General features: G+C 36.9%; 1 protein-coding gene across 1 annotated transcript; it reads left to right on the plus strand.

Annotated features, from left to right (window-relative positions):
* Positions 1-1,897: 1,897 nt before the first annotated feature.
* MYCT1 (MYC target 1) lies at positions 1,898-27,268 on the plus strand. The gene is made up of 2 exons (XM_019831396.2): positions 1,898-2,085; positions 24,642-27,268. The coding sequence occupies exons 1-2, from the start codon at positions 1,905-1,907 to the stop codon at positions 25,148-25,150; spliced, it is 690 nt and encodes a 229-aa protein (XP_019686955.2). The 5' UTR covers positions 1,898-1,904; the 3' UTR covers positions 25,151-27,268.
* The last annotated feature ends 576 nt before the right edge of the window (positions 27,269-27,844 follow it).

A 27,844-nucleotide genomic window follows, 5' to 3' on the forward strand; every position in this document is an offset into this window, starting at 1 on the left:
TGATGGCTCGGAGCCTGGAGCCTGTTTCCGATTTTGTGTCTCCCTCTCTCTGCCCCTCCCCCGTTCATGCTCTGTCTCTCTCTGTCCCCCCAAAAAATAAATAAACGTTGAAAAAAAATTAAAAAAAAATAAAAATACATATAATAATGGAAGAATCCCACTCTGTTTTTATAAGAATTTAGAAGTATTTTAGTGTACTTTCACTGTATTATAGATTTTCCAATATCAGATGGTCTTTTAATTTTCTATTTTTAAATGTTGCCAAAAAATATCGAAAAGTAAAGGTAACTATTAAAATGTGAGTCCTTTCTCTTTTCTTCAGCCAAAATGTATATTTTATTTACTCAATAATAATAACTTATATGGGAATAAAGCATAGCAAGAATATTATAGAGATGAGTCTTCACATTTGCTCAGTGAAATCTCTAAATTTTCTATGGCATTCTATTATTCTCCTTTAGAGTGTCTATATTCTAACTTCCAGTAAACTTATACTTAATGTAAATCTATCAAAATTAAGAAAATAAGCAGAAGCAGCAACAATTAATATGGAGTAAACTTAATGTTATTTTTTCCCCAGATGTTCCTAGAACTATTCAGAAATCTATGACAAACCTTGGAAAGATGAGTACTGCTCCATTAAGAATCACAGTCTAATGACAATTAGGGTGAATGCAAGAGTTAATGGCTGATTTAATCAAAGATTGAGGAAACCAGGTCTGAACGGGGTTTAGGGCAGTTAAGTGCATTCTGGCACTTTGACTTTGACTTCCAAAGGTTCCCCAGTGCTAGAGGAACGGGTCTAAACTAACAAAGCTAAGGGTGCTTGGGTGGCTCAGTCATTAAGCATAGGGCGTAGGCTCCCATGGTTCATGAGCTGGAGCCCCACACTGGGTGAACAGGAGCCCTGCTTCTCCTCTCTCTCTGCCCCCTCACTCACTTGCGCCCTCTCTCTCTCTCAAAAATAATAATAATAATTAAAATAATAATAAGCGAATAAAGCTAAGACTAATAAAGACTCTTAAAATTTTAACTTATCTACATCTCCTGAAAATTTTCATGTAATTCTTTCCTATAGTCACACCCACGATATCCCCTGTGTGAATTGTGATGATTCTTCTCTGTTTATATCATCCTTTCTGCCTTCTTACTCTCTCCTCTTGGTAAAATTATGTTCATACTTTCCCACAGAGTTCTTAGACATCTCCATGAAAACAGCTACTGTGATCATTGTACTCTTCGTTATAGCGCTTATCTTTCTGCTGTAATTCCGTGTTTGCATTTATGTTTCTCTTACTTGGCTTTAAACAGGCTCCTTTGTGGAAATCATCCTATTCATACTTAAGTACCGATTCAAGAGTCATACAAATTAAATATAAGTTGCATTTTAGGTAGCTATTTATGAAAGGAAGCAAATAACTTTTCAAAATTAATATGCCAAATGGAGAAAGAGACAGGTTACGAATTTTAATAAATAACTGAGATTTATAAAAAAGGGTATTAGATAAAATTAATTGTACTTGAATGGAGTATGAATTTCCAATTGGAAATTGGAAATTGGAGAACCCCCCTCCCCCAATTTGCTGAATAAATCTAATTGTGAAATGTTGGAAAGTAGTCTCTTTCTCTATCCTATAGAAATTTAACCCAAAGTGCTATAGCTTAGATTTTGGAATCTTCCTATATATGTCGGTAGGAGCTGGAGAAGAAGAAATGGAGCCTCTCAGCCCCAAAGCAGCCAGAGAGGAAGAAACTTGGTAATTTAGCTGAGGAAATGACGAGAAGGAAATTGTTTCGTGTCTCAGGAACCATGTGGAGTTCTGAGATAAGAAAAACAGTTGCTAATTTGAGTATAAAAGCAGGAAACATGATACACTTGTTTCCTTTTATGCAAACCCAAGTATATGAGGGGTTGTGTGAAAATTATTTTTCTCTTGCTGAACCACAAAGACATAGAATCAAAGTGCTTCTTTCGAACATACTGGCTTTTCTTTCTTTTTTTTTTTCTGTCTCTTCTATTTCTTGTGGATATTATGGCTAATAACACAACAAGTTTAGGGAGTCCATGGCCAGAAAACTTTTGGGGTAAGATACTTTCTTTAACTGTTTTTAATTTAAAATTAGGATGCAGAAAAGGTCCTGCATAATTTATTGAGTGAAAATCTCTGAGTTAGTTTGTTTACCATAAACTGGTTACTTAAGTTTTCATAAGTTTATTATAATAAATATATTCACATAATGTGTTTAAGGTGGGTTTTGGAGACACTCAAGAAGAATCTGGGCAACAAGTATAGATTTTGGCGTTACAAAATATAATTAGAAAATAATGAGAATAAAAATGTGAAAAAAGAAAAGGTGGAAATAATTGCTGTTTAGAATACGATAATGTGGATTTTGTTGGAAAATTAAGTTTTATTTGTCTTAAGGTTATAAAGTATATGTTTTATTTAATGAAATCAAGACTTGCTGAAGAGGTTATTTTTTCATTGTCAATGTCATACTCTTTATTTTCCAAAGGAAATCAAAACAACAAAATCTATACTTAAGGACTGTGATGTCATAGATAAAATAAGGAATCTTATTGTGAAATTAAAGGAAGAAAAAACTATAATAAAAAAAGTTCACTTGAAATAACATTACATATAACATTAAAAGGAAGCCTATCACAGAGGAAAAAAGAAACAATACAAAAGTACTTTTTGGCTGAGTTCAGACACAGCTGCTAGTTAAATATCAGTAATGGAGTAGAGTTGAGGTCAAAATTACCAGCTGTTCAAGGCTAAAGAAGGAAAATGCTAAGGAACATGGACTAAGATGTAAATTGACAAGTATTCTTGGATTCAGGGATATTTTAAAAATAAGGGGGACTATTTCAGTTAAATTCAGAAGAAAAATTTAAAGGAATCAGTGGAGTTTATGAAGAGATCAATAGCCTTATTTTTTGTCTAGAACAGATTTTTAATTCCCTCAGAGAACTATTTCATACTTTCTTTTGTGATATGTGGGGATGCTTTGGGAGCTATCAGTGAAACGGAGCAGCAATATTGACTGTCCCTAACAACCTCACCTAGCATCTAGCTGTCCACCATCACAAAAATGTGCATGAAGGGAAATAATTCTTTTTTTCTTTTTCTTTTTTACTATCAACGCTTTATGTTTGCTTCAGGCCCGGAAAGGAGGGGTATTAGTGAACACCCTAATATAATCATTAAAAAATAAGAAGAAAGTAAATTATGTTTGCATACTGTTAAGAATGGCTTTGGTAATAAGTAATTCTTGGAAAACCCAACAGCCAATAAGCCTTAAAACTGTGGGAGTCTTAATTATATATATTTGTTACAATACTGCTTGCTGTCTTCATTTATAAGAAAAGTGAATGCATTAAACACACACTGAAAAATAGCTAGAATTTGTTTACACCAAATTCATCATTACAAAATTAACTATACAAATTATTCAAAAGTAAAGTAGCTCTTACTACAAAAATTAATCTGTGAAAGCCAGATCTATTTTTTTTTTCAGACCATTTGAAGTTAAGTTTCAGGTTTACTTAAGTGAAAGGAATCACTAGCCACTGACTAAAACATGGGTAATAATCATAAAATAAACCTGAATTAATAAGACAATGCTTAATTGAAGTCTATTTACCAATCCTAAAAACACTGATTTTTTTGTGTGTTATTTGTGCTTGAGAAGGAATTCGAACTTACTGTTTCAAAGATAGTTCCTAAGGGTTTTTTTTTTTTTTTGTCTTAGTAGGTGAATGCAATGGAAAATAGATGGAAATAATGAAAACCAGGAAGGGGAGTGTTACATTGATAAGCATTAACAAAACCAATGCAACCATGTTGAGCAGATATACTGTTTGATGATTTGGGGGAAATATATGAAAGATCACATTATTTCTTCTGGGGTAAAAAATACTAAGTGTAAAATGTAAAAATCTAAACATAAATATAGTAAATGTAGAAATTTCCTAAAATATAAATGTAGACCTTTTAAATTTTATTTCTTTTTATATCTAAATTGGTATCTATTTTGATCACTGACTCTGCAAAAATATTATTTTGAAAATATTATCAAGTACATTACCATGCATTTTCTATTGTGTCCAATTTCGAATTTAGAGAATAAAGATGGAATTGCTGAGAAAAGGAAAACTTGCGCATTGAAATATATAAATTTCTCGAACTTAACGCACTTAAGATGTATGGAAAGTTGTTTTCCAAATATCAGTTTTTGGGGGGTTACATTAATGAATGCTGAAAAATAAGATAATGATACCAGGTTGTTACTAATAATAATAGCTTGCATTTTCATAGTAATCACCCACTAGGACTTATTAATGTTGTACAAGCATTACAGTCATTAGCGCAAGAGGAAGCAAAAAAAGTGGTTTGAGGCCAACAACACAGCTGAAGGCCACCTGTATTTCTCTCTTTTGCTTTCTTTAATGCATTTTTCTTCTCTGGGAACATTCCCCACCAAAGCAGCAGGAACCAGAACCTGTAAAATTTGCGGCATCCTGCCTCCATGAAACAGTAGACACGCATCCTTAAACTTGGGATTCTCTCTCTCCCTCTCTCTCTGCCCCTCTCCCACTTGCTCTCTCTGTCTCTCTCTCAAAATAAATAAGTAAACATATACAATTTTTTTAAATGGCAAAAATGGTCCCAAAATCTTTCTTAGAGAAAAAAAAAATGATGCTTTATCCGTTCCTGTAAGTCGGAGAAGATTCACAGAAGGAGATAATCCTAGGAAGGACATGTTAATCATCATTTTCCCCACATTAACTTATTAACTCACTCATTCATTCACCTATCAGTTTATTAGTTTACTCGGAAGCATTGACTGGCCACCCATTATGTATTAGTCAATGTGTTAGGTGTTAGTGATAGGCGTAGTTGGACAATTTCAGGGAAGTTCAGGAGAAATGCTACCAGTATATATGCAGAAGCAAAAGCACACAAACCACATCTGTAGAGGTGAATGTCTTGAGGCAGATATTTTTAAAGTTTTGTGTACTTTCAGTGCAAAAATTTGACCTGATTTAACATAATAATGTTCAATCTTGTGACTTTAGATCTTCCTGTTTTCCTCTTCCTTAGGACCTTTCCCTAAGGTTGGAAAGGGCCTAAGGTGGGGGGATAATAGACTATTAGGGGTATTGGAAGGAGAGGGCCTTTGATTCTTGACCTCATGTTCTGGTCTCTGCTGATATCTACCAATAAGTATTTCTCATCTGTTTTTAGGGCATTGCCCTTTCCTCCCTTGCTTCCACTGGTGAGGGCTCTTACTGTAGAATCCGGCTCATGTGGTCTATGCAAATTTTGTTAATGGCATGGTTTCTCCTTTTTTTTTTTTTTATGTCCCCTCTAGTCTACTACTGCCTTTTATTCAGGGACTTTTCCATCTGTCTCAGTGGTATAGAACAGTATTGAATGCTCTCCCATAATCCAAGGGTTGTGAAAGTCTCTTGAGATTAAGCTGTTTATCAAGTGCCCTAAGCCCAGATGTACCAATGCCTACCATCCCCACTTCTACTCTGCCTGTCAGGCACCCAGGGTTTCTCAGAGGGAAAACCCCATTTGGACCGCATTTGGACCCCAGGAAGCTGAGAATGGATACCAGTTTCTCTGGGATTCCCTAAATCAATCTATAACTCATCATGAGCAGAGATGGAGTGATGATCCCTTCTAGTCCCTTACTAGTCACATACTAGGTCAGGAGGGTGGGGACTACATGGAAGGTTTAATGGCCTGGTAAGAAAAGGAAGAGAGATTGCTCTCTCTCCCACTCTCTGTGAGCATGCACTGAGAAAAGGCCAAGTGAGGTCACAGCGAGAAATAGGTCACCTGCAAGCTACGAAGCTTTCACCAGACCCTGATCATGCTGACACCTTGATCTTGGACTTTCTAGCTCAAAGAACTAAGAGAAATAAAGGCCTGTTGTTTAAGCCATATAGGCTATAGTATTTTGTATGGCAACCCACATTGACAAGGACATGACTCGTAGACTATGGTTCATTTTTCCCAATACCGTTCTTAGAGTAAAAAGATATGTTTTTGAGCCCTTTAGACTCTTAGCATTTTGAAATTCCAGCAAACAAACAGAACACTCTTATCTCTCTCAAAATATCTAGTGATTGCAGTAAAGCAACTGTTTTTCAAGGTTTTTACCTATTTGGTTTTCATCCATTCTACATATTTGATAATCCAGTTAGAAATTCCAAGGATCAACTTTTTCTTTTTCTATGCATGCTTGCTAACCGTACGAATCCTCTCCAAAGTAATTGAAGAGATGAAGGGTTGTGAACTGATTTATTGGGTAGTCAAGTGTCAAGGGGAGAAACCTTGGTTAATAGCTGAAAATTCTATTTCCTGTAGAAAAATGTCTACATTTAATACATTAAATTAAATGTTACAGGTCTACTCTCTGTAGATAGGAGCAGGATGTTCTCAGAGAAACTGGAGACAGAGAGTTTATTGAACACAAACCCCAATGATGTCCTCTATATTCCCTCCTCCTAAAAAGCAAGCCAATGTTATTATATTTCAAATGCGTCTTTAATTTGTATTTGTAAAACAAATTAAACACGTGTCCATCATTGGACACGGTGTGCATCATTGCACATTAATGGCCTACCAATTATTTCCCTTATCTCAGTTACCCAGAAAGCTTGAAAAACAAGTGTTTACAAATTGTTGTCTTTAAAGCAGCTGCATCTGAATTATATAAATAAATTTGAAAATGCATCTCTCACTGGGCTCCATGATCAGAGATTATGATTCAGTGAGCATGAGCCTAGAAGGCTGCACTGTTTAATAGGTCCCTGACCTTAGAACTCCTGTATCTACATTCAAGAGAGAAATTTGCCTATAATAGTCTTTTCTTGCGATAGTCTTGTAGGGCTTTGGTACTAGTGTTAGGCTGGTCTCATAAAACAAGTTAGAAGCGTTTTCTTCTATGAGTTATGGAAGTTTGTGTTTTCTAAAACTTTTCCCACTTAAATTAAATTTCCATATATATTGCCTTAAAGTTGTTTGGGATACTCTCATATGTTTTTCCAACATTTTATTATAAAAATGTTCAATTATAGAGAAACATCAAAGGATGCTTACAGTGAATACCCATACACATACCCCTTAGGTTCTATCATTTACGTTTTTTCTAAATTATTTTTTTTTATGTTTTTTTCATTTTTTGAGAGAGAGAGAGAGAGACAGAGAGAGAGAGAGAGAGAGAGAGAGAGAGACAGAGCATGAGTCGGGGAGGGGCAGAGAGAGGGAGACACAGAATCTGAAGCAGGCTCCAGGCTCTGAGCTGTCAGCACAGAGGCCGACACGGGGCTCGAACTCACAAAGGGTGACATCATGACCTGGCTGAAGTCAGATTCTCAACCAACTGAGCTACCCTAGTGCCCCTATCATTTAGGTTCTTACAATAGTTATTTTATTCACCTACCTATTCACTTGCATTTCTTTCTTTTCTTTTTTTTTTTTAATATTTATTATTTTTGAGAGACAGAGAGAGACAGAGCATGAGCGGGGGAGGGGCAGAGAGAGAGGAAGACATAGAATCCGAAGTAGTCTCCAGGCTCTGAGCTGCCAGCACAGAGCCCGATGCGGGGCTCGAACTCACAGACTGCAAGATCATGACCTGAGCTGAAGTCGACCCCTTACCCAGCTGAGCCACCCAGGTGCCCCTATTCACTTACATTTCAAAGTAGACTGAAGATGTCAGTATACTTCTTCCTAATTACTTCAGCATGTATATCATTAATCAGAATTCAATATTTTTTCTGTTTTTTTCCTTTTAAAGTCAAATTTACCTACAATGAAATGTGTAAAATAAATAATAATGAAGTGCACAGATTGTAACTGAACATTTGCTGAATTTTTACAAACATGTACACACCTGAATCACTCTGTCTTCAGTCATAGATATTAAATATTATCACAAACCTAAAAAGTTCCCTAATTCCACATCCCAGTCAGTTCCTGTCTGCAACATCCCCAGAAGAAACCATTATTTTGATTTTTTTTCTAGAACAGATTAGCTTTGCCTGTTCTAGAACTTCTGATAAATGAAATAATAAAGGATTTACTCTTTTGGCTATAAGAATAGAGCTGTAACAGATATTCTTGTAAGAGTCTTTTGTTGATACATGTTTTCATTATTCTTGGTAACTTCCTAGAAATGGAAGAGCTGGTCATAGCTTTAGTGTAGGTTTGATTTTATAGAAAATTGTCAGGCCTTTTTCCAAAGTGGTTATGCAATTTACTTTTTGCAAAAATATATGAGGGTTCCGGTTGCTTCAGATCTTTTCCAATAGCTCTTTTTTTATTTTCAACCCTTTATATTGTAGTCTTTCTGGTCAGTATTTAGTTTTATCTTATTGTGGTTTTAGTTTGTATCTTCCTGATGCCTGATGATGATGAGCAGAGGTTGGCAAAGTATGGCTTACTGGCTAAATATGATGCATGACTTGTTTTTATAAATAAAGTTTTATTGGGACAATTGTGTGTTTATGATGTTTTGTGCTACAATAATAGAGTTGAGTACTTTCAATAACGTATGACCTGAAAAGCCCAAAATATTTGCTCCCTGGGCCTTTAAAGACAAAAATTTGCTCATTGTGACATTGAACATCTTCTCTTGTGCTTATGGGAATTTGAATATATATTTTGAAGAAGAATCTGTTCATTTCTTTCGTGCATTTTTTTCTTTATCTTTCTCCTTCTCCTCCTTCTCCTCCTTCCCCTTCCCCTCCCCTTCCCCTTCCCCTTCTTCTGTCTTTTTATTATTGATTATAAAAGTCCTTTATACGTTCTGGTGTCAGTCAGTTGGCAGATATATATTTGCAAATTTTTTTTTAAGTTTATTTATTTATTTTAGAGAGAGAGGGAGGTGGGGCAGAGAAAGAGGGAGAGAGAGAAAATCCGAAGCAGACAGAGCCCTATGTGGGGCTTGAAAGATGAAGCTGAAATCAAGAATCCAAAGCTTGGGGCACCTGGGTGGTTCAGTCGGTTAAGTGTCCGACTTAGCCTCGGGTCATGATCTCACAGCTCATGATCTCACAGCTCCTGATCTCACAGCTCGTGAGTTCAAGCCCCATGTCAGGCTCTGCGCTGACAGCTCAGAGCCTGGAGCCTGCTTCAGAGTCTGTGTCTCCCTCTCTTTCTGCCCCTCCCCCACTCATGCTCTGTCTCTCTCTGCCTCTCAAAATACAGAAATGAAAAAAAAAAAAATCCGAAGCTTAACCAACGCACCATCCAGGCAATGTTTATTACCTGTAATGTGGCTTGTAAATGTTTACTACCTGTCTGTGGCTTGCTTATTTATTTTCTAAAGTGTCTTTTGCTGAGCAGATTTAAAAACTTTTAAGTCTAATCTGTATATCTAGGTATCACCTATCTACTGTGTTTGTGCTTATTTTAAAGAAATTAAAAGAAAATAGTCTTGTATATTTATACTGATACTATTTCTGATGTTCTTTATTTCTTCCTGAAGCCATAAGTCTTTTAGCTGATATCATTCCCCCTCAATCTAAGGGTTTCCTTTAGCAAAGCTTTTATTTATTTTTATTTTTTTCATTTGAGATTCTTTTTTTTTTCAATATATGAAGTTTATTGTCAAATTGGTTTCCATACAACACCCAGTGCTCATCCCAAAAGGTGCCCTCCTCAATACCCATCACCCACCCTCCCCTCCCTCCCACCCCCCATCAACCCTCAGTTTGTTCTCAGTTTTTAAGAGTCTCTTATGCTTTGGCTCTCTTCCACTCTAACCTCTTTTTTTTTTTCCCCCTTCCCCTCCCCCATGGTCTTCTGTTAAGTTTCTCAGGATCCACATAAGAGTGAAACCATATGGTATCTGTCTTTCTCTGTATGACTTATTTCACTTAGCATAACACTCTCCAGTTCCATCCATGTTGCTACAAAAGGCTATATTTCATTCTTTCTCATTGCCACGTAGTATTCCATTGTGTATATAAACCACAATTTCTTTATCCATTCATCAGTTGTTGGACATTTAGGCTCTTTCCATAATTTGGCTATTGTTGAAAGTGCTGCTATAAACATTGGGGTACAAGTTTCCCTAAGCATCAGCACTTCTGTATCACTTGGGTAAGTTCCTAGCAGTGCTATTGCTGGGTCATAGGGTAGATCTATTTTTAATTTTTTGAGGAACCTCCACACTGTTTTCCAGAGTGGCTGCACCAGTTTGCATTCCCAACAGTGCAAGAGGGTTCCCATTTCTCCACATCCTCTCCAGCATCTATAGTCTCCTGATTTGTTCATTTTAGCCACTCTGACTTTTTCTAATTTCGCTTAGCATAATACCCTCTAGTTCCATCCATGTAGTTGCAAATGGCAAAATTTCATTCTTTTTGATTGCCTAGTAATACTCCATTGTATATATATACCACATCTTTATCCATTCATCCATCGATGGACATTTGGGCTCTTTCCATACTTTGGCTATTGTTGATAGTGCTGCTATAAACATGGGGGTGCATTTGTCCCTTCGAAACAGCACATCTGAATCCCATGGATAAATGCCTACTAGTGCAATTGCTGGGTCATAGGGTAGCTCTATTTTTAGTTTTTGAGGAACCTCCATACTGTTTTCCAGAGTGGCTGCACCAGCTTGCATTCCCACCAACAGTGCAAAAGAGATCCTCTTTCTCTGCATCCTCATCAACATCTGTCGTTGCCTGAGTTGTTAATGTTAGCCATTCTGACAGGTGTGAGGTGGTATCTCATTGTGGTTTTGATTTGTATTTCCCTGATGATGAGTGATGTTGAGCATTTTTCATGTGTCGATTGGCCATCTGGGTGTCTTCTTTGGAGAAGTGTCTATTCATGTCTTTTGCCCATTTCTTCACTGGATTATTTGTTTTTTGGGTGTTGAGTTTGAGAGGTTCTTTATAGATTTTGGATACTAACCCTTTATCTAATATGTCATTTGCAAACATTTTCTCCCATTCCATCAGCTGTCTTTTAGTTTTGTTGATTGTTTCCTTTGCTGTGCAGAAGTTTTTATTTTGATGAGGTCCCAATAATTCAATTTTGCTTTTGTTTCCCTTGTTTCCTGAGACATGTTGAGAAAGAAGTTGCTGCAGTCAAGTTCAAAGAGGTTTTTGCCTACTTTCTCCTCAAGGATTTTGATGGTTTCCAGTCTTATGTTTAGGTCTTTCATCCATTTTGAGTTTATTTTTGTGGATGGTGTAAGAAAGTGGTCCAGGTTCATTTTTCTGCATGTTGTTCTCCAGTTTTCCCAGCACCACTTGCTGAAGAGACTGTCTTTATTCCATTGGATATTCTTTCCTGTTTGTCAAAGATTAGTTGGCCATATGTTTGTGGGTCCATTTCTGGGTGCTGTATTCCGTTCCATTGATCTGAGTGTCTGTTCTTGTGCCAGTACCATACTGTCTTGATGATTACAGCTTTGTAATATAGTTTGAAGTCCAGGATTGTGATGCCTCCAGGCTATGCCTTTGTTGACTACCTTTTCTCCTGAGAATGGGTCACATTTTCCTGTTTCTTCATATGGCAAGTAATTTTATATTGTATCTTTAACATTTAGAATGGGCTTTTGGATTCGTCTATATTACCCTGAAGACTACTTTTTTTCTCATTTGTTTTCATGGGAAAATAACATAGTAGGAACTCAAACCACAAAAACCTATAAAGCCTGTCCTTTAACAAGCAGTTCAGGTCTCAGTTTGGTTCAGTTAATTTCTTTATTTTCTCTAGTTATTCTAAATGAAACATGCAGTGTAGTTCTGGAGTTGGGCACAGTTACAGGATATGTTTATCCATAAAATTTTGAGACCCTTCTCTCTGGTATTCTCTTTTCTAAAATTTCTCTCTCATACTCAAACAGCTCTGGTTGCCACAACCTGTGTCCTCTATTTCTCCAGATTGGAAATACTGCAGATTTTCAGTTGGTGTTTTACCTGCCCACGTAATTCAGACTGGAAACTGTCCTCGGACTAGAAGTTTTTCAAACTAGGAAATTCACCTACTGCCTGCTATTTGAGGCTTCCTTCTTTTTATTTTTCTTTAATGTTTCTTTATTTTTGGGAGAGAGAGAGAGAAAGAGAGAGAGAGAGGGCGGGGGGAGGAGCAGAGGGAAAGGGAGACACAGAATCCCAAGCAGTCCAGTCTCTGAGCTGTCAGCACAGAGCTTGATGCAGGGCTAAAACCCACAAACTGTGAGATCATGACCTGAGCTTAAGTCGGATGCTTAACCAAATGAACCTGGCTATATAATCTGTTCTAACGCCATCTTGTTAATTTCTGATATTAGTAATTCTCTCTCTCTCTTTTTCTTTTTCCTTCCCTTCTTCCCATTTGGTCATTCTTATCAGCAGTTAATCAATTTTTTATTAGATTTTTTTTCATGGAAACCACATTAGGCTTTGATAATTCTCCCTCTTTGTTTCTTTTCTTTTTTCTATGTCTTTACATTCTGCTTTCTCTTATTTATTTCTCTTATTTATTTCTCTTATTATTTACTGTATTATTCCATTTTACTTGTGTTTGATTTAGTTGTTTTTTTTGCTAGCTTTTTGATATGGAAGATTATATAATTGATTTTTCAGCCTTTCTTCTTTTTATTTTTTTAATTTTTTAAGTTTTTAAATTTATTTTGAGAGAGACAAAGACAGCACCAGTGGGGAATGGGCAGAGAGAAAAAGAGAGAGAATCCCAAGCAGGCTTTGCACAGTCACTGCAAAGCCCCACATGGAGCTCAAACTCACAAAACCATGATTTCATGACCTGAGCAGCAATCGAATCAGATACTTAACCGACTGAGCCATATACACACCCTAGCCTTTCTACTTTTTAAATTTATGCCTCCAAAGGTACACATTTTCTTCTAAGCACAGCTTTAAGTGCATATCATGTGTTTTGATATTTCATATTTTTAATATAGCTATTAAAATATTTTCTAATTTTCATCAGATATTTTTATTCAATTATTTTTATAAGTCCCATTCTTTCTTGAAATGGTTCAACTTTTTATGTATTTTCTTTAACATATGAATTCATGGTTATTTTAATAATTGTGTTTGATAACTGTAATATCTTGATAATTTATGGTTATTTTTTTATGATATAGTCATTCTCTTGGTTTTTGTTCATTTGGTCTTGTCTCTTGGAATGCTTTGTAATTTGTTATTTATGCTTAGTAATGGCTGAAGCATTGTAGAAACAATTTTAGACTCTAAGTAAGTTTATCTTTTTCTAGAAAGGATTAATTTTTCTTCTGGAATTAGTTGGGGTTAGATCTATTTTATTTTATTTTATTTTATTTTATTATTAAGATGAAATTTTAAATAGGGTAATCAGGGTAAGTCTATAAAGAAGGTGACGTATGAATGAAAACCTGAAGTTAGCCACGGAGATACCTGGGGAAAGAATTTCAGAAATAGGTTACGACCAGCACAAGGTTCTGAGTCAGGAGCATATCCAGTATGTTGAAGGAACAGCAAAGAGGGTAGTGTGGATGGAGCTAAGACAGAGGAAGGGTAAAAATGTGCAAAGATAATTGGGAACAGGTCAACTTGGAACTTTAAGAACAATTTTTAGGAGTTTTCTTTTGCTCTTGGAGAAGTGGAGGGTTTAGAACAGAATAGTGTGATTTGACTTCTATTTTCAAAGGTTCACTTTGGCTACTGTATTGGAATAGAGGGTTATTAGGGAATGGTGGGAATGATAGCGTCAGAGGTGGTGGTCATGTTGGACTAGGGAGGCAACAGAGTAGATAGAAGTTGAATTCTGCATATATTGTGGGAAAAAACCATATAGGATTTTCTGGCAGATAAGCTACACATAGAAAATACCAACCCTTTGTTCATTTTATTATGATTAATCAAGTTTTCTGTGCCCTATTATTCTCTCAAAATATTTTTGTCAAATTCTTCTTATTGCATGAACCATCCTCCTGTATACTCTAAGGTACCAAGAACAGAAGAGCTTTATTTGGCATTAGCTGGGCTTCTGATTGTTAAAATTGCAAAAGGTATTGTGAATTGATCAATGTTCCATTCTGTTGACACTGATAAAATCACTTTTCAGATTTGGAACAATTCAACTCCAAGCCACTAGATGGTGACCTCTACTAAATTTTAATACTAATGGACAGACTTTGAAGCATTGATGTACTGAAAACCAGATTCAATATTAGAATCTTAGAATTGAAAGATACTATACTGGCCATTATTTATAGGTCAACAAGTACCAAATGACTTGAGTAAGTCATACAACCATTAGTAGAAATAGTTATTATTCACTGAAGACTTATATTCCAGCCCCTTGCTAGTTGTATAGATATACATTACAAAATCAGGATAAGGATATCTAATTTATATTTTTACCTTAGTGAGGTTAGAATGTGTACCTTTTACCTTCAAAGGGAGATCTTAAGATTATTGATAAATAAGAAGGTAAATTGTCCTTCAAAAAGAAGGATCTGTGCCAATATGTGTGTATTTTTGGGTATATTGTTTTAATAGTACATTAAAAAAAAAAAGACTTCCAGAATTTGTTATCAAAAATCTGCCAGAATGGAATTACATATATGAAAATTTAAAGGTACATGGTCAAGAGATGCTGTTTTCATCATATGTTTTCTGTATTCCAGTTTGGTTCAGAAAAGTCATTAACTACAGTTGAATTAAAAAAAAAATCCCTATGGAAGACCATTCTGGAACAGGCTATACTAAGATTATGGCTTGAACAGATAAAGGGGATTAAGAGTACATTGATCTTGATGAAGACTGAGAAATGTTTGGAATTGTTGAATCATTATTTTGTACACCTGAAACTAATAGAACATTGTATGTTAATTAAACTTGAATAAAAAATTTAAAAATATGACTTGACATTTCTTTCTTATTGCTTTTCTGGATTTTTACACTGTTTATGCAGTTTGGATGTAAGGGAGCTTAAGAAGATAGATAAGGGGAGCCTGGGTGGCTCAGTCAGTTGTGTCCGACTTCAGCTCAGGTCATGACCTTGTGGTTTGTGAGTTTGAGCCCCACATTGGGCTCTGTGCTGACAGCTCAGAGCCTGAAGCCTGTTTCGGATTCTGCATCTCCCTCTCTCTCTGCCCCTCCCTTGCTTGTTCTCACTCTCTTTCTCTCAAAAATAAATAAACACTAAAAAATTAAAAAAAAAAAAGAAGATAGATAAGCTTTTTACCATATAGTTCAGCAAGTCTTAGACATTCTTACGTCATTATTATAGTTCATAGTTATTAAAAAATTCTGCAAGTATGGTAGCAGCATAGGAATTAGTACGATTGGGGCCCCTGGGTGGCTCAGTCGGTGAAGCTTTCGGCTTAGGTCATGATCTCGTGGTTTGTGAGTTCGAGCCCCGGGTGGGGCTCTGTGCTGACAGCTCAGAGCCTGGAGCCTGCTTTGGATTCTGTGTCTCCCCCTCTCTCTCTCTCTGCCCCTCCCCTGCTTACGCTATGTCTCTCTCTGTCTCTCAATAATAAATACACGTTAAAAAAAATACTAAGAATTAGTACGGTAATTTCTAATATGAATATTTGACTGACTTCATGGGTTAGGAAGCCATTTTCATGGTATGTGCACTCAAGTGAACAACAAAAATTAAGGAAATCCATATAAAAGCAGCATGATTTTTTTCTGTCATTTTTATAACTTCTGCTCCATCTTTTTTTTTTTTTTTCAACGTTTATTTATTTTTGGGACAGAGAGAGACAGAGCATGAACGGGGGAGGGGCAGAGAGAGAGGGAGACACAGAATCGGAAACAGGCTCCAGGCTCTGAGCCATCAGCCCAGAGCCCGACGCGGGGCTCGAACTCCCGGACCGCGAGATCGTGACCTGGCTGAAGTTGGACGCTTAACCGACTGCGCCACCCAGGCGCCCCTAACTTCTGCTCCATCTTATCTTAATTTATATTCATTCAAAATGTAACTGGTTTATTACTAATGTATATACATTATTCTCATGATTCTCATGTACATTTAAAATTTATCATTTAATCTTTTCAGACATCTCTATAACCCTATACAGTCTTCTATTTGTAATAGTAATAAGGTATTTTGAGTTATTATTACCTATACTGCCTGCCATTTCCCTAAATTTCAGGCATAGACGGTACATCTACAGTGTTAAATATGATATTTAATATTATAACATCATAAATATTATAATATAGAAATATTATAAAGCCATAAAGAAGAATCATTTAAAACAGATTTATTGTCAAATTGCACTCCTAGAAATATTGTTCTAGTCTTAGTGCCACAAAAAATGCTTTTATTCACAAACTGAAATTTTTCATTTAAGAAAATTTTGATGAATGAATATATTCTATAACACTGGTCTGCTAGAGTTTGGACATTACCCTTGTTTTCTTATATCAGAATAGTATATTTTGGAAATTAGTCATCTGGCACATAAATATATTTCTTACTCTGCGTATTTTGGTTGCCTTTGCTAATTTTCTCCATCGATTTCAGAGACAAGACATTATTGTCCCTTGATTGTACATTTGAAAAGTATCTAACTTTTTTCTTGAAATTAAACTTTATGCTATTTTTCTCTTTTTTAAATGTTTTTAGTTATTTTTGAGAGAGAGAGACAGAGATGGAGACAGAGGGAGACACAGAATCTGAAGCAGGCTCCAGACTCAGAGCTGTCAGCACAGAGCCCGACGCGGGGCTCAAACTCATGAACCGTGAGATCATGACCTGAGCCGAAGTCTGATGCTTACCCAGCTGAGCCACTTAGGCGCCCCAAACCTTATGCTGTTTTTCAATAAAGATAAACCACTGAGAACATTTTATTTGTCAGAAGAGACAGCAATAGAGAGGCTCAAAGGATACAAACACTGAGACCATCTACAGGAACTCCTATAACCCTTAAAGGCCTTTATTGGGTAACTGAATCTATTTTCTCTTTAAAGATTCTAGTTTTATCCCCATTTAGTTGAAGTGAAGTGAATATATCTCTTTAATATCATCTATTATATCTGCTTATAGCCTGAGATATTTAGAATCCTCGATCAGACCATAGCGGTAACATTGGTTTACAGAAAAACAGGGGCATATACTCTGCAAACTTGAATATTTGTCTTCTCATTTTATTCCATTTATGAGTGAAAGCAATAGTCCCTGACCAATGCCAGCTGTCAGTATTCAATCATCAAAACAAATCAAGTGTTAGTTCTACCACATAAAACTTAGACTCTGTTTCAGTATCATTAAAATGAGGATTCTGAACCAAGGCATTTTTAAGAGTTAGTTTTAGCTGAAACCCCTTATCTATAATTCTATATCTGAAGTTAATATTTCTTTTTTTAATTAAAAATTTTTTTTAATGTTTTACTTAGTTTTGAGAGAGAGAGAGAGAGAGAGACAGAGACAGAGAGACAGAGTACAAGCAGGGGAGGGGCAGAGAGAGAGGGAGACATAGAATCTCAGGCAGGCTCCAGGCTTTGAGCTGTCAGCACAGAGCCCGATGTGGGGCTTGAACTCGTGCACCACAAGATCATGACCTGAGCCGAAATTGGACCCTTAACCGACTGAGCCACCCAGGTGCCCCTGAAGTTGTTAATATTTCAAATTCTCCAGTAGAGGCTGTTGATTCAGGAGAATGTTATCTATAGAATGCATAATATTGCCTTAACACAATTTCCCCAAGTATTTCTGTTTGTAACAGGCTACCAAATCTGGTATTAAATTGGTACATTTTTTATGCATTTTAAGTTCTTCACTTACGTTTTAGATTAATATTTTCTTACAACACACCTAAGAAATAAAGTATTCCCCTTATGGGTTTGCTTGAGAATTAAGCGGTATGATACATGCAAAACAGTGCCTGAGACCTATACATTAACTTAATTAAATAGAAACATGCTATAGTGTTTAACAAAATCATGAAATAAAAATAAGATTGCGTGTTTTATAAATTATATTCCTCCAAATATCGAAATTACCTAAAGTATTTTTTTAAATTTTTTTTAATGTTTATTTATTTTTGAGACAGAGAAAGACAAAGCATGAGCAGGGGAGGGTCAGAGAGAGAGGGAGACACAGAATCTGAAGCAGGCTCCAGGCTCTGAGCTGTCAGCACAGAGCCTGACGCGGGGCTCGAACTCACGGACTGTGAGATCATGACCTGAGCCGGTCGGATGCTTAACCGACTGAGCCACCCAGGCTCCCCAAGTTTTTTTTAATGTTGATTTATTTTGACAGAGAGAGAGAGAGAGAGAGAGAGAGAGTATGAGCAGGGGAGGGGCAGAGAGAGAGGGGGGAAAAGAGAGAGAATCTTAAGCAAGTTCCATGCTCAGTGCAGAGCCTGATGCTGGCCTCGATCTCACAACCATGGGATCAAGACCTGAGTCGAAATCAAGAGTCAGATGATCAACCGACTGAGCCACCCACGTGCCCCAAAATTACCTAAAGGTTTAATGAAAACTTTCTGGGGTGGAATAATAGAACCTCAAGGAGCTAATAGTTTACCTACTAGATCTCTACCTAATGCTTTATTTTCCTATTCAAAAGTACAACATCTAGGTGAACCTTGGTATATCTTTCATTCATTGTTCTAAATAGGAAGATAGCATTTGTGAGTAATTTTGTCCAGATTCTTTGATTAACGTGTTTCTCATCGTAATTAACTCATGGATTCTCCAGGGTATAAACTATTCTATAAAGAAACTCTTCTAGGGATGACTGGTCACTTAATAACATTTAATAATGAATTATTCAAATTATATGTAATACATCTCACAAAAAAAAAGATTGACAAAAATTCACTGAAATAGGTAAAATTAGGTTTGTTTTGTTTTTTCTTTTAAGCCAAAGTACCAAACTTAGTAAACTGCCTGGACTCAGAGACCTACTTATTTGAGAAGAAGGCAAAAGACTTAGTTCTATCGAGTATTTGAGTAGCTCATGATTTTTCTTTATTTTCTAGAGCAATTTTTCAGTGAGGGGTGCCTGGGTCACTCAGTCAGTTGAGTGTCAGACTCTTTGATTTCTGCTCAAGTCATGATCCCGGGGTTGTGAGACTGAGCCCCGTGTCAGGCTCTGCACAGTGTAGAAATTCTCTCTCCCTCTGCCCTTCTCCCCCACTCGTGCTTGCTCTCTCTCTCTAAAATTAAACAAACAAACAAACAAAAAAGCCAAAAAAAAAAAAAAAACCCAAAACTCAACAACAACAGCAAAAAACACATTTTCAGTGAGGTACAGAATTTATGCAGCCAAAACTTAAAGGAAATTTAGTGTTAATGATTATGAAACAATAAAAATTTGAGCAAATCTATTGTCTCGTAAACTTACATAAAATAGTAAAGGCATATAAATCTCATGAAGTAAGAAGATACTGAAATTTTTCTAAAACATTATGATTTAATCCAATTATTAAATCACTGCTAGAAAATAACATCATAATCGAGATCTTAGGAGCAAGAACCTCTAAACCTCAGTTTATAGCCCCACTCCCCCCATGTCTTATTTCTAGTGTTTTAGATGGTGTAATCCTTTGGAATAATTTTTAGGTTCTTTTGACTTTGGGTCTCTTGTGACTAAGTGTTTTCTTTCCTATTCTTATGGTTACTTCCCACATTAAGTCATTATTATTATTGGGTATCTGGATCATGGCAGGAATGTTCAGACCTGTTTCAACTATCTTCCCTTCTCTGGGCCTTGGTCTGTCTCATTTATCATGGTTAGCTCTGTATTCTATCCTTCCTATTAGGTCACTTTGTTCAAGGCTCTTTTTTGCTCTCTCCGCCCACAGTAGAGAGATTGAACTTTTTAGAGATGCCCTCATAATCCTCCATCATCTGAACTCAATCTGCTCTGGGCAAAGTGGCCAACGGCTCCCTTATTGCAGGCTTAGAGGACATTTCCTTACCTTCATTGAAGTCTTATAGGATGTAAACTCCACCAGGGCTAACATTTTGTTTTCTTCACTCTTGCCTATAAATTTAGCCCTGCTTGGTATCTAGTGGGTGTTTTATATGTTAAATAAATGAATAGATAAATGTCTCTGGGGCAAGTAGTTGGTAATCACTTCCACCTAAAATTGTTACTTAGATTCAGTGCTAGTATATTTTTTGTCTGATCAGACCTCCCACATTAGTTCTTCTTTGTTTCTTTGTTTACTTCTGCCACCTGTTAAGTTGTGATTTTCCTGGAAATCTATTCTCAACTCACTTCTAAACACACTCTTGCTTTTAGTGTAAGTGCTTTCCATGATGGCTACAAGTCTCTTGTACTATAAAGATTCCTAATTCTGCTCCTTTTTAAGCTCCATATTTATTTAACTCTGATTCCAAATGAGTATCTCAGGGGCACTCAAGTTCAGCATCTTCCACAATCTTACATTTCTTCTTGGTTTGGATGAATGATGCTAATATCTACCATTGCCTGCCCATGCCAGCATCCCAGGAGTCATTGTAGATTCCTCCTTTCCTCAGTGTAGTAACGTATGGTGTTTTTACTGGTTGACTTTTAGAGGACAGAGGTGGGGAGGAATTATGTGTCCTTTGTTTTTTATTTTATTTCATTTTTTGTCTTGAAGGACTCTAAAATTTTCCCCTCACTCTTCCCTCTTTTCTTTTTCATTGTGTGGTTTCCAAAAAGCACCTCTTTTTCTCTGTCATTTCTCTTTTTAACACCTTTACTGAGATAATTCACATACCATGGGACTCACCCATTAAAGGGTACAATAAATGGTTTTGTTATAGTCACAGACTTGTGTGACCATTGCCACCATCTAATATGAGAACACTCTGGCCTTCAAAAAGAAACCCATGGCCATTAGTATTCCCTCCCGTTCCCTCCCACCCCACCCACCAGCCCTAGGCAATCACTTATCTGCTTGTTCTCCCCATAGTTTCCCTACCCCTCTTCTGGACACTTCCTGTAAATAGAATCTTACAAGATGAGATCTTTTGACTGCACACTTTACCTTCTTCTTCCTAAGGGAAGGATTACTTTCCAAGGCTGCCTTTTCACATTCTTTTTTTTTCTTTTTTCTTTTTTTTAACATTTATTTATTATTGAGAGACAGAGAGACACTGAGCATGAGCAGGGAAGGGGCAGAGAGAGGGGGAGACACAGAATGCGAAGCAGGCTCCAGGCTGAGCCTAATGCGGGGCTCGAACTCACAAACTGCGAGATCATGACCTGAGCTGAAGTCGGACCCTCAACTGACAGAGCTACCCAGGCACCCTGCCTTTTCACATTCTTGCATGCACTTGTAAATCCCTTTACTATAGTCGGGTGTGCTTATGGAACAGAATACCTTTTCATTATTTTTACACTTTTTCTGGAACCATCCTTTTTCTCCATGAAGACTTGAGATAGAAGCATGGGAGAGAAGGTATTGATATCTGTTTTATCAGTTTACTTTCTTGGTAATTGAAGTTTGGATGTTCTTCATCTTCTAATTATGCTGAAGGCATGGGTTTTGTATCGTTTTATTTGTGCATCTTGTTCTCTATTGTTTTTTTGGATGAAATTCTGGGACATTCTGATTTACACAGATATCATTGCCTTGGCAACCCAGAATTCCTATAACTTCTTTTTTAGGTTCCCAATATTTGGGGGCACTGATAGTTACAAGTGAATTTTGAATTTTACTATATAACCAATGAGTCTGATTTAGTTTCTGACTGTATTTATTATTTATTTGCTGTTTCCAGATAAAGCCTAATTTTCTAAAATCTCTGTCGCAAGAGATTGAATTTTAAGGCTATGAGTCAATATTATTTTTATGAGACATTTTGGGAGAACAATACTTGGTCTAGCAGAGCTGTTCTAAATCATCTTATAATTTAGAGTCCTCTTCCTATTACAAAGAATTTATTGTTTAGATTTGATTTAAGCGACTGTTTTGGAGGATTTTGATCTAAGCATTTGTGAAGGTAATTGTGAAAGTAGAACAAAACATACATAGTCTTGCCACAGGAGATAAATGTGAACATAAGGTAGAAGGACACTAATTGCTTCTATATCTTAAGATTAAGGAACAATGAGTAGTCTTATGTATTTATCAGCATTGGTTTGTTTTGCTATTTCTGCATTATATATTTTCTATATATTATCATAGATTGCAACAATAACCTAAAAAGAACCTTGATAACCATAAAATCTAACTTCTTCATTTAAAACATAATAAAATGAGGGGTGCCTGGGTGGCTCAGTCGGTTAAGCGTCTGACTTCGGCTCAGGTCATGATCTCACGGTTCATAATTTCGAGCTCCACACTGGGCTCTGTGCTGACAGCTGGGAGCCTAGAGCTTGCTTCAGATTCTGTGTCTCCCTCTCGCTCTGGCCCTCTCCTGCTCACGCTCTGTCTCTCAAAAATAAATAAATAAATGTCAAAAAATAAAAAATAAATAAAACATAATAAAATGAGTCCAAACAAATTTCCTAAAAATCATACAATATGTTAAAGATAAAGCTGAGTTGGGAATCTTGAATCAGTTAGCTTTTGTTGTATAACAATCTACCCCAAAACATAGTGTGGTAGGGTCCCCTCCCAAGGAGAAAAAAGAGAGAGAGAGAGAGAGAGAGAGAGAGAAAAGGAGAAACCCAGAACAAAACAACCCACAAAACTTCAAGATAACCTGGCTATGCACCTATGTGACAACATCCCTCATGACCTCGTAAACTGAGACCACTTAATCAGACTACATGTTTGTGTGTGTTACCATATATGGGAGACAAAGAAATAGAAAATGCACTAAAAAAAACTATGCCACGTGACGTTCAGTGCTCAGTTCTTTCAGGTACGAACCCAAATGAGCGGTGCCCACAGGAATAAAGTTGCTTTCTGGAAATTAAAAGGCCTCAGTGTCACGACTCTCTGTGTGAGAATCCTGCTACAACAGCCGCTTAAAAATATCATCTATTCAGTTCACAATTCTGTGGGTTAGTAGTTTGGACAGGGATCAGTCAGCTAGATAGATTTTCTGCTGGTCTTCTCTCATGTGTCATACTCAGTTGTTAGGCTAACACCTGAATGATCTAGGAAGACCCCATTCATGTGTTTGGAGGTAGCCGTGTCTTGGCCGGAGCAATGGGGTAACTGGCCCAATGTGTCTCTCATCATCTGGTAGGCAAACCTGGGTTTGTTGGGCGCTGGCAATTACAGGGCTTCTGACAACAGCTGGGGTGGAAGCTGAAAGGCCTCTTGGAGTTTAGGCTGCATTTTACACAACTTGATCTCCATTGCATCCCATTGGTAAAAGCAGGCTGTGAAGCCAGCCCAGCTTCAAGGGCAGGGAAGTAGATTCTACCTCTCAAAGGGAGGAACTTCAAAGCATTTGCAGCCTCTCTGTTTGTTTGTTTTGTTTTTTCACAATCTCAAAACCTCATTGAGCTAATTACCAGTCCCTGGCCCTCTCAGTACAGAATCCCTAGATAAGCAATGAGATAAGATACCTCTTTACTTCACGGTAACTAATTTTTGTTCATGAAACAGTAACTAATGTTTGTTGATGAAACCAAAAAGTGATACTTGAAATGGATCTTGAAGAACAGGTTTTTCAGACAGAAATTTAAAAGTTTGTCCAGATATAAGGAAAAATACGTGGAAAAGCACAGAGCTTGAGAGAAAAAGACAGGCTCTGGGATAGTGAGAAGATCAGCATGACTTGTGGGTTAGATCATGGGGAAATGTGGTGGGGTTTTCCAAGGCTGGTGATAGGACGTGAGAAGTCTTCTGATGTGCAGAATGTCTTTACATTCAAAGCAGGGGCTCTGCTCCCCAGTTTTCTTCAAAAAGGGGTTTTTAGTTCACAAGAAAAAGCATTAAGATAGAATTTCCATTTGGGGAAAACCAACTCCCCTACCCCCTGAACGGGAAATCTGAACAAATACAAGTTCTGTGAATGGAAGGATACTGGTATATAACAGAGATTCTATGGATCCAGGGGACAAAACTGTCATTATCACAGTGAGGGCATGACAGCAGCATGGACTGGAAATGATGGTCCAAGAAAGAGCACAGTAGTCTGCATGGGTCATGTCATCAATGAGTCAGAGATACAGGTTACAATCCAGGAGTTCAGGAAATAGAACATAAATCAGTCAGCCCACCAGATGGCTCTAGCTTAGCACTTCCTGTTACAAAATGACCACAGGAAGTGAGACGTCATGAAGCCTGCAGGTGGGAGACATCGCTGGGGTTGATGAAAGCAGAGGCAGGAAAAGGCAAAGTCAATTTGACTACAAAATCCTTTATCAATTTCTGGAACATTATTACTGCCGCAGCGCAAGAGGAAATAATCTTAGGACTATATCTGCAACCTTATAAACATTTATGAACTGAAGAATCACCTTTAAAAAAACAAAAAGGCTATTCTCATTTATTACAGGTGATAAAATAGCATCAGCAACGTGTAATGCTACAGCTAAAAATGTTGCTTTAGATCCTTTTGCTTTAAAAAATAGAAGCATATCAGCTGATATTCATATATGGACCTAGCGCAGTCTTTTAGTTCCCTAATTCAAAATCTCTTGCAATTAATCATGTACTCCATAGTTACTGTTGGTGCTCTGTCCTGTGGTTTTAGTTGAACACCCATTTGCAAATGAAATTACCTATTTGATTTTGTTTGTTTGTTTCAGAGGATGTTATCACGTCCTTCTCAGTGTCCATTACAATTGTGCTCGTAATTGGAGGGTTTATTTGGGCTCTGTGTGTCTGTTTGTCTCGAAGAAGAGCCAGTGCCCCCATCTCGCAGTGGAGTTCAAGCCGGCGGTCTAGGTCTTACAACCATGGCCTCAACAGAACTGGATTTTACCGCCACAGTGGCTGCGAACGGCGAAGCAACCTCAGCCTGGCCAGCCTCACTTTCCAGCGACAAGCTTCCCTGGAGCAGGCAAATTCCTTTCCAAGAAAATCAAGCTTCAGGGCTTCAACTTTCCATCCCTTCCTGCAAAGTCCACCACTTCCGGTGGAAACCGACAGTCAGCTGGTGACTCTCCCTTCCTCCAGCTCGGTTCACACCATCAGCACTTCGCACAGTCTGAGCCGCCCGGATTTCCACTGGTCCAACAACAGTCTTCGAGTGGGCTTTTCCACACCGCCCCCACCTGCCTATGACTCAATTATAAAAGCATTTCCAGATTCCTGAGGAGGGTGCTTTTGTTTTTAATTTGTTTCTTCCCTTTCTTGGCTTTTCCCGAAAGAAAATTACAGACAGGCTAAACGGAATTTTGAGGGCATGGCCCAAACAACTAATGAGTTTCCAAGTTGAATTATGTTCATGCACTATATATAATTCAATGCAGAAAATGTAAAACACATTTTCTTTGAATACACTTTTTCCTTTTGTCTCACAGAACAGTAATGTTTTCCAAAAAGGTATATATTTATGTTTTTTTTTTAACTCAACCTGAAGGTTATTAAAGACAGTGGTTCTTATCTGAGACTTGGCTGTGATACAGTATATAAATATTTTAGACTAAAATTAAAACTTTAGATATTTGTGGTTTACAATCCTCATTCACTGTCCAATGTGACTATAAAGGGGGAAAAATCACTATGTCACTTTAAAAAAAAAATCTATCCTAAAGAATTTTAATTTTACCTTCCTCGGAATGACATGAATCATTTTATAGTCTTGGATTTTTAATGGATTATATGAGCACAAAAGTGACAGAACAGAGATTTTAAAGTTCCTTGATGGCACTCATTTATGACAAGTGTGGGAACCAAGCAAAGGAAGAGAAACTCTGTGGGCGTTATAGGACACTTCAATTTTGACACTTATTTTCCCCCCACCCCAGCCTCTTTTGGTGCCTTCCCCAAGAATAGTTATCTACATCACTGAGGCGAAATCCTTGGGTTTACTAAGATCATCTAACTCTCCTTCACTGTTATAGTTATGTTGTTAGACAAGCAATACCAGCAAACCCAATTCTTTGACCTAAAAAACAAACTTTAATAACACCAAGCTTACATTTTTCCTTGGATATAGTTTATTTCTTAGATATAAAGTTAGCCATTGGGAAAAGCACTTTATCTAGGGACCATCTCTTGTGACTTCACAGACAAATGGGGGTCGGTAGGGAGGAAGTCTATCATTGCGACAACCATGAAGATTGCTCCTTCCTGGATCGACTCATCAGATATCATCCCTTGTCTGCTTTTCTACGAATTTCAACCTCACATTCTATGAAGAGTCTTTGTACAATGATTAAACCATGCCATATGGTCTTTGGTGCAGACACTTATTTAAGGAGTCCACTTCCACAGAGGGCCACCCTCTTAAAACAAGGTACATTCCCAAATATGGGCACCAGAGAGCTTCAGTGGCCAGATGCTTACGGCTGTCCCTCTTCATGTAAGGACACAAGTTCACTGGAGTATTATTCAAAAGGCCTAGAGTTCATTTCTGATACAGTGACTATTTAGCTTATGTTGCTGTTTGTTTATTTCTCTGAACACTGGGATTTTTCATGAAGAAAAATGTACTATTATTTTAGCTTCTGCAGTGCAGTGCTCACAGCTAATAGTGTCTGAGTATGTTTCAAGAACATAATAATTTTTACATAGTAAGAGATTCTGTACGGCATTCTGTTTTTTATTTTTATTTAGCATTTATTTTCCATTGTTCGTCAAGGACAATTATCTTAATGATGTCTATAGATTGATGCTGTTTAATGTAATATGCCAACAAGAAAGAAAGAAAGAAAGAAAGAAAGAAAGAAAGAAAGAAAAGAAAGAAAGAAAGAGAAAGAAAGGCAAGGAAAGGAGGGAGGCAAAAAAGCAGTTAGGAAGAAAGGAAGAGAGGAGGAAGAAAGGTTTTAAGAAAAAATTCTCACAGGATAACCAATTTGTTATAAGTTGGTTTTTAACAAATCTGGCAATTGTCATGTAGCCAGTTAAGATTTCAGGAGAGCATTAACTTAGTAACAAAGCTATCGTTTACTTCCAGGTCATCCTTAATGTTTCATATGAGAAGTAAACAAAGTGTATGGCTTTTATCTAGAATTTATACTGGGATAAAAATCGCTTTATAGCTTTCAAATTAGGAAAATGGGAGCAGAAATCCCGCGGTGAATTTAACCATCTGGCAGAATTGTTGCCTCCCCTTTCCTCAATTATGAAACAATCAAAATGAGTATCTTATAAATATTGTGCAATTTATGAAATGTGAAATTTAAGCAAAAACTAGAGACTTTTTAAGTTGTATCTGTTTGATTTGAAATGTTTAGTTGATTATGCAATAAAATTAAACTGATGTCAATTTCGGTTCACAGTTTGTTTATTGAGTGACCTGTGAGTATCTCACATTTACTTTGGTATTTTAATTCAGTCTAGGCCATTCTTTATCTATTCTTGAGAAACAAACTTTATTTTATATAGAAATGGGTAACAAAAAAAGGTTACATCATAAAAAATGGAACAAGGTGTTTTAATTAATAATGCAGATGTAAAATGAGTACTTTTTTAAAAAATTAATTTAAAAAAATTTTAAATGTTTTATTTATTTTTGAGACAGAGAGAGACAGAGCATGAGCAGGGGAGGGGCAGAAAGAGAGGGAGACACAGAATCGGAAACAGGCTCCAGGCTCTGAGCTGTCAGCACAGAGCCCAACATAGGGCTCAAACTCACAAACCATGAGATCATGACCTGAGCCAAAGTCAGTGGCTCAACCGACCAAGCCACCCAGGTGCCCCCCAAAAAATATTAATTTAGACTCTTACTTCACTAAACAAATAATTCCAGAATTACTTAATTAAAATTGTAGAGAATAAGCTTTTTGTTCTGAGATCTAGTTGGTATGTAACATTATATTTATTTAGGTGTACAACATAATGA

The sequence above is a fragment of the Felis catus genome, chromosome B2, assembly GCF_018350175.1.
Source record: "Felis catus isolate Fca126 chromosome B2, F.catus_Fca126_mat1.0, whole genome shotgun sequence".
Lineage (NCBI taxonomy): Eukaryota > Metazoa > Chordata > Mammalia > Carnivora > Felidae > Felis > Felis catus.

What these genes read in the sequence shown, in the direction of transcription:
- MYCT1 (XM_019831396.2), top strand. Translation starts at nt 1,905, where the DNA reads ATGAGGGGTTGTGTGAAAATTATTTTTCTCTTGCTGAACCACAAAGAC. An exon ending in ATGGCCAGAAAACTTTTGGG is followed by an intron (nt 2,086 to 24,641) that starts GTAAGATACTTT and finishes TGTTTGTTTCAG; the next exon opens with AGGATGTTATCACGTCCTTC.